General features: G+C 39.5%; 1 protein-coding gene across 1 annotated transcript in view; it reads left to right on the forward strand.

Annotated features, from left to right (window-relative positions):
- Positions 1-6,284, forward strand: part of LOC107703884 (netrin-1-like) — a 66,724-nt gene extending 60,440 nt beyond the window's left edge. Inside the window, exon 8 of the mRNA XM_016506681.1 lies at positions 5,825-6,284. Coding sequence (XP_016362167.1) covers positions 5,825-6,147 — 323 coding nt within the window. The 3' untranslated portion in view covers positions 6,148-6,284. The remainder of the gene's footprint in view (positions 1-5,824) is intronic.
- Positions 6,285-6,551: the final 267 nt, after the last annotated feature.

Genomic DNA, 6,551 nt, shown 5'->3' on the forward strand with positions numbered 1-6,551 from the left:
TACTACAGTGAGAATAAAAGTTACGCCTTCTTTCTTTGCGTGAACATTTGGGCGGCGTTATGCAAATCTTCCCACAGAGCGATGTAGGTATGTTGGGGCGTGTTAGAACGAGCCGTTTTAGGTAGGTGTGGCTGACTCTTAACTTTTATAAAGAATATCTCTTTGGATTTGAGACTTTAGTCTTTGCAACTTTACAGATCTTCTTTATGCACCAAGAGCTTGTAACACTCCAAAGAGAAAGGAAAAATTGAAATCGCATCATATGACCCCTTTAAGTCCTGTAAAAGAGCAACCTTGAAGTAACTTGGTTGTTTTAATATAGAATGAATTCTTCTCATCTGTTATTTTGGCAAATCTGAGACACTGTTGAGATCACTGTCGGAAGCTCCAAATGAGACACACATCTTGAGTTTACCGGGGTTTTCTCTCAGGAGAAAAAAAGCAGCAGAGTCTCCATGTAATCTCATTGCTGACTAGGAGAAACTGTCTATTAAAGAGATCGCCTTTCTCTGTCTGTAACATGGGCAGAAACATACAGAGACGCACAAACAAAACCTTTCATTTGCAGAAGAAAAAAGCTCACTGGGAGTCTTTCTCAATACCTGGACGAATCTGGAAAGTGTTTGCCACCCGCATGGTGTATCTGTGGCTCAGTGCTGCATTCAGACAGGAAATGTGCCCGTTTGGCTGGGTTTGATGAAACCAGTGCCAGTGATCACAGCATTAAAGTCTCATGCAGAGAGAGAGAGAGAGAGAGAGAGAGAGAAAGATTTGATATATTACAGTAGCACATTTTCAATATAAGCACTTCTAATATGTGTAACATAAACAGTGATGACATCACTTTTAATATATTTTCAGCAGTAAGCATTTAGGTTGGTTTTCCTTGTGTTTGTTTAAATGTTATACAATATATGCAATGCAATATACACAATGTTATGTGGCTGCTAATGTATTCTGTGTTTTTGCCAGGATGCTGCTACAGTATGTAGATGATAAAGTTTTCCGTGTGGTTACCATGATATTGTTATGTGGTTGCTAACATATTCTTTGTGGTTGCCAGGACGATGCTACAGTATGTGGTTGCTAAGATGTTCTAGGTGGTCGCCAAGACAATGCTTTGTGGTTGCTAATGTATTCTGTGTAGTTGCTATGTAGATGTTGCTAATGTACAGCATTCTGGGTTGTTGCCAGGATGCTGTTATTTGGTTGCTAACATATTCTTTGTGGTTGCCAAGACGTTGCTACATGTGCTTGCTAATGTTTTCTAGGTGGTTGACAAGCAGTGCTGGGTAGATTGCAGTCTGTTACTGATAACAAATTACATGACAAAAACTGTAGTTGGTCTGGATTACACATGTTAGGTAATCTAGTCTGACTACTTTTTGATTACTTTTAGATTACTTTTGACCTAACTCATTTACCACATGGGATTATTGTGTAAAATCTGTCAATGTGACCATTAACTGACATCAGAGAACAGTGAGCATGCAAACAGGAGGTTGCAAATCTCAGGAAGTTATATTTCGGAATCAAAGTCACATTAACAGTCTAAAAACATTATTACAAAAGCACATTTAGTACACATATAATTCACAAAACTAAAACTAACTTCACCACACTAATGCCGTCAGTTCCCTTTCATGGGAACTTCGAACTGCGTCCTCTAGGGGTCGCTATGGGGAACGCCTCGTCGTGACCCGTGTCTGAAGCATACATTGAAAAAACACCAACTTGTTGGCCGGCGACAGCCATGACGTCACTACCGGTGCGACTATAGTATAAATAGGCGCCGGGAGCACACATCATTCTCTTCTTTGTCTTCATTGACTGTTTTGTTTGAAGCGTGCATTTCTGTGGTAAGAGCGATCTCTATTTATCTCATTATGGCGAGCACTAGCAAAGCATTTAAGGATGTGTGCATCCGTGTTGACGTTGCTTAACATCTGATGACACACACGATCTATGCGTTGTTTGTTTGGGCAAAGAGCACGCACGCGATGTCTCCGAGGGGGCAATGGCATGTACAGTATGTGTGAAGTACACTTTAAATGACATTAATTTTTTTATTTTAATGTGTTTTAAAGGCAAAGTCCAAATACATAGCAATACATGGCTAAATGACTCGTTGAGTGATAATTCAAATACTAATTAAAATGTGTAATTTTCTGTGTAATCGCTGACTAGGCATGGCATATGCAATTATGTAAAAACTGGAGGATTGTCCAAATGCATAGACCTTATGTAGCTCCACCCCTTTTCAGCACTGTGCTCAGTGTCTTCGGAAGTGTAATATAATCTAACTACAAGTACTTAGTTTTTGGAATCTGATTACGTAATCCAGATTACATGTAAACAGTTACTATACAGCACTGTTGACAAGACAATGCTATATACAGTATTTGGTTGCTAAGGTGTTCTAGATGGTCACCAGGATATTATATATTTGTGATGATAATTTGATACAAGGTAAAGATTTTAATTTTTCAAAGACTTCATGATTATGATTCATAAAGGTATTAATATTAAGTTTACTTTTGATAGCTTCCTTTAATTGTATGTATTGGTAGCGTGTATTTTCTGGAATATTATATTTCTTTTGGAATCGTTCAAAAGTCATACAATCTTCATTCTTTTTATGAAAATAGTATCATAATTCTAACCCCGGACAAATTATGCATTGACGTTTAATACGTATGAGCAGAAATCCGCAAACACTGCTGATAAGTCAAAGCAATTGTTTTCAACTATTCAAAGAAGCTCAACAACACATTTTGAGTCAGTTTTCGGCTCGCTGCCGTCTCCCGCCGCGAAGAAGCGAGATCAGGTCAAGAGACGAGATCCGGAGCAGGATTCTCACGCCGGCCGGCCTCAGATAGCTCATGAGCTCCAAACACATCCGCCATTCTTCTGGCACCTTCTCTGTGGCTGGGATGATAAACAGCAGCCCCCCTCCTCTCTGGGCCGCGCTACCCTCCTCACACCCTTCTTTTCTTTTTATCTTTTGTTATTTGGATGGCGAAGCGGGCTCTGGCCCAGAGAAACACAGGCGATGAATGGCGGGCCTGTGGGAGTGCGTTCTGTCAATTTGGGTGCAATTTGCTCACAGCCTCCCCCCTGCTGCTCAATTGGGGCATTCCTTTCAGTGATGGGGGCGATCCTTGCCTCCCTCTCTAAAGAGAGTGTTCACATTCAAGAGCGAAAAGAAAGAGCGCTAGGAAAGAAAGAGCACTTCCTGTGTCATTTTCACACAATGCCGTAATGGCATATTTCTTATACGTGACGTGCTACTGGTTCACGGGTTACTGGCTGCAGGGTGTGTGTGAGTGTTTCAGGGCGGCACAGCCATGCCTCGCCGTTACACACCGGGTCTAATTGTGTAATAGAGGTCATTTTTTTCTCCCTCTGGGTGTCCTCCCCGTGTGAAACCACTTCACGTCAAGTACAGATTAGCTCGCAATCTGCGAGTCTGATGATAGTTAAAATGGTGTGACCCGGGGGGATCTCTGGGTTTGTTAGCAGTTACCACATGGGCTGGACGTTAACATCTGATGCAGGACTTTTTGCATTTGCGCCGCAGTTGCAGATACTCAGTGAACTGTGTCCAAAAGACTGAGACCACATTAAAAATCTGGATTAAAAACTTTAGGATTTTGATGGATTATTCAAATTATTATTATTATTTTTTATCTGGGACCGCTTCTTTTTAATTTATATATGCGCCCTCTGGGGGATATTATCAGGAAGCACAATGTTTCTTTTCATTTATATGCTCATGATACACAGTTGTACCTCCTGCTAAAAACTGGTGATTCCATTCAACCATTGCTGGAATGTATCTCAGATATTAAAAAATGGTTATCAAATAACTTTCTCCAACTCAATGGGAACAAAACAGAAATGATTGTTTTTGGTCCCCAAAAAATGAGAATGGATATTATTTGAGGAGCTGGGCAATCATTTCCCCTCCATTTCCTCACAGGTTAGAAACCTGGACGTTATCATAGACTCAGAATTATGTTTGTCCAAACAAATCAATAATGTCGTTAGGAACCGTTTTTATCAATTACGGGTCATCTCCAAACTTAAATCGTTTTTGTCTTTTCAAGATTTGGAGAAGGTTATTCATGCTTTTATTACCTCACGTTTAGATTACTGTAATTCACTGTACTCAGGTCTTCCTCAGTCATCGCTTTCACGCCTCCAGTTGGTACAAAATGCAGCTGGAAGGCTGCTGACCGGGGCAAAGAAATAAGACCATGTCACTCCAATTTTAGCTTCGCTTCACTGGCTTCCGGTCCATTTTAGAGTTCAGTTTAAGATTCTGTTGTTTGTTTTTAAAGCTCTTAATAATCAAGCTCCATCTTATCTTAAAGATCTTATTATCCCTCTGTCATCTACCAGACTTTTAAGATCCACTGACAGGGCTCTTTTATCTGTCCCCCGTTTCCGTTTCAAAACTAAGGGTGACAGAGCCTTTTCAGTCACTGCCCCCCGTCTGTGGAGCTGACAGGGCTCTTTTATCTGTCCCCCGTTTCCGTTTGAAAACTAAGGGTGACAGAGCCTTTTCAGTCACTGCCCCCCGTCTGTGGAACCAATTGCCTCTAGACTGCCACCTTGCACCTTCCATTACCATTTTTAAATCGAGGTTGAAAACGTATCTTTTCTCCTTAGCATTTTAATTTCACTTCATTGTTGTGTTATTGTCTGTCTTGTTTGCTTCTTTTCTGTGTTTCCTTTTCTCTTTTAATTTAATTTTACATTGTTAAGCACTTTGGATATCTTTGCTATGTTGAAATGTGCTATATAAATAAAATGTACTTACTATTATTATTATTATTATTACAAATTATGATGTTTACATGAAATGCAATAGAGGATATGAGCTCAAATATATGTGTACATATATTTGTTTATATATTTATATTTATTTTAACTTATCCTTTTTTTTTTTTTTAATGTTCAAGATCCCAAAACTTTTTTTTTTGTACTTTCAAGGTTAATTAAAACAATAGTAAATCAATGAAGTAAAATGAAATTGAATGACATTAATGAAATAATTTTTTTAATAAAAATGTTTAAAAAAAGAGAGAAATAACTAAAATCAGGAAACTTTAGGACAAGTCTCTATCTGCTTTCCACTTAATCTCATTGCTGTCTTGGAGAAACAAGTTATTAAAGAGATTTCAGTTGTGTTTTTTTCTTTTTTCTTCTTCTATGGGTGGTACTCAGATAAACGTCTTAAAGTCACACACACACACACACACACACACACACACACAAAGCTTGAATTTTCACACAAAGGATAATGAAGAGAACGGAATGGGTTGGTCTCCATTTTTCCGTTTTATTAGTATTAGAAGATGGAAGGAAAGTGTTTCTATGGCAACTTACATTGTGGTCAAAAAGAGAAGTCATTTAATAATTCAATAATAATTTAAATGAAAGGGTTAGTTCACCTAAAAATGAAAATTCTGTCATTAATTACTCACCCTCATGTTGTTCTAAACCTGTAAGACCTCCGTTCATCTTCGGAACACAAATTAAGATATTTTTGATGAATTCTGAGAGCTCTCTGACCCTCCCATAGACAGCAATGTAATTACCACGATCAAGGTCCAGAAACGTAGCAAGGAGATCGATAAAATAATCCTTGTGACATCTGGGGTTCAACCGTAATTTTACGAAGCTACGAGAATACACACACACACACACTATAGATGGGGTCTAAAATAATAATCGTATTTAAAATCTGACTTAAAAGTATCCTCATTTTGCTGTGTCCTGCTCTAACATCTTTTAATCTGACCATTTGTCTCCGCAGCTGTCCAAGTTCACGTGCTAAAAGGAGATAAGGCAGGCGAGTGGTGGAAATTCACTATCAACATCATATCCGTCTATAAGCAGGGTGGACATCGCATTCGCAGAGGAGACCAGCTCCTGTGGGTCCGCGCTAAAGACGTGGCCTGCAAGTGCCCCAAAATTAAACCCGGGAGGAAGTACCTGCTGATGGGCTCTGACAATGACGACTCCCGCAGTCAGAGCGGTGTGGTGGTGGACAAGGGCAGCCTGCTCATCCCGTGGAAGGACCTGTGGGCCCGTCGGCTCAGGAAATTCCAGCAGCGTGACAAGATGGGCAAGTGTTAGAAAAAAAACATGGAGGAAAAACAGAGAGATTGAAGAACAGGAGAGAAGGAAAGAAAAAAAAATGACCCGAGCAACGTCGGAGCAGATTGATTGACGAGTGATCAGAACTGTGGTGAAGGACAACCAGTTGTGCAGTTTTGCCTTCCGTTGTTTAGCGGGTTTTTTTTCCCCATCAAGATTTTATTTTTTCATATCTTCAATTTTGCAGAATTTGCACCTACTATTAAGTATACATATATGTAAAGTGGTTTATGTGTGATCCTTTCTGGTGTCTCTTTATGATTTCTGTCTTTTTCCACAAAGGATAAAAAAGATACAAGCTACTGAGTCAGTTTATCTATGTGAATATTTTCCTTCAGAAGAAGTGTGTTGGCGGTCGACATTTCAAAGAGCAAACAGTGGGG

Source organism: Sinocyclocheilus anshuiensis, unplaced genomic scaffold (assembly GCF_001515605.1).
Source record: "Sinocyclocheilus anshuiensis isolate Anshui unplaced genomic scaffold, SAMN03320099.WGS_v1.1 scaffold1159, whole genome shotgun sequence".
NCBI classification, from domain to species: domain Eukaryota; kingdom Metazoa; phylum Chordata; class Actinopteri; order Cypriniformes; family Cyprinidae; genus Sinocyclocheilus; species Sinocyclocheilus anshuiensis.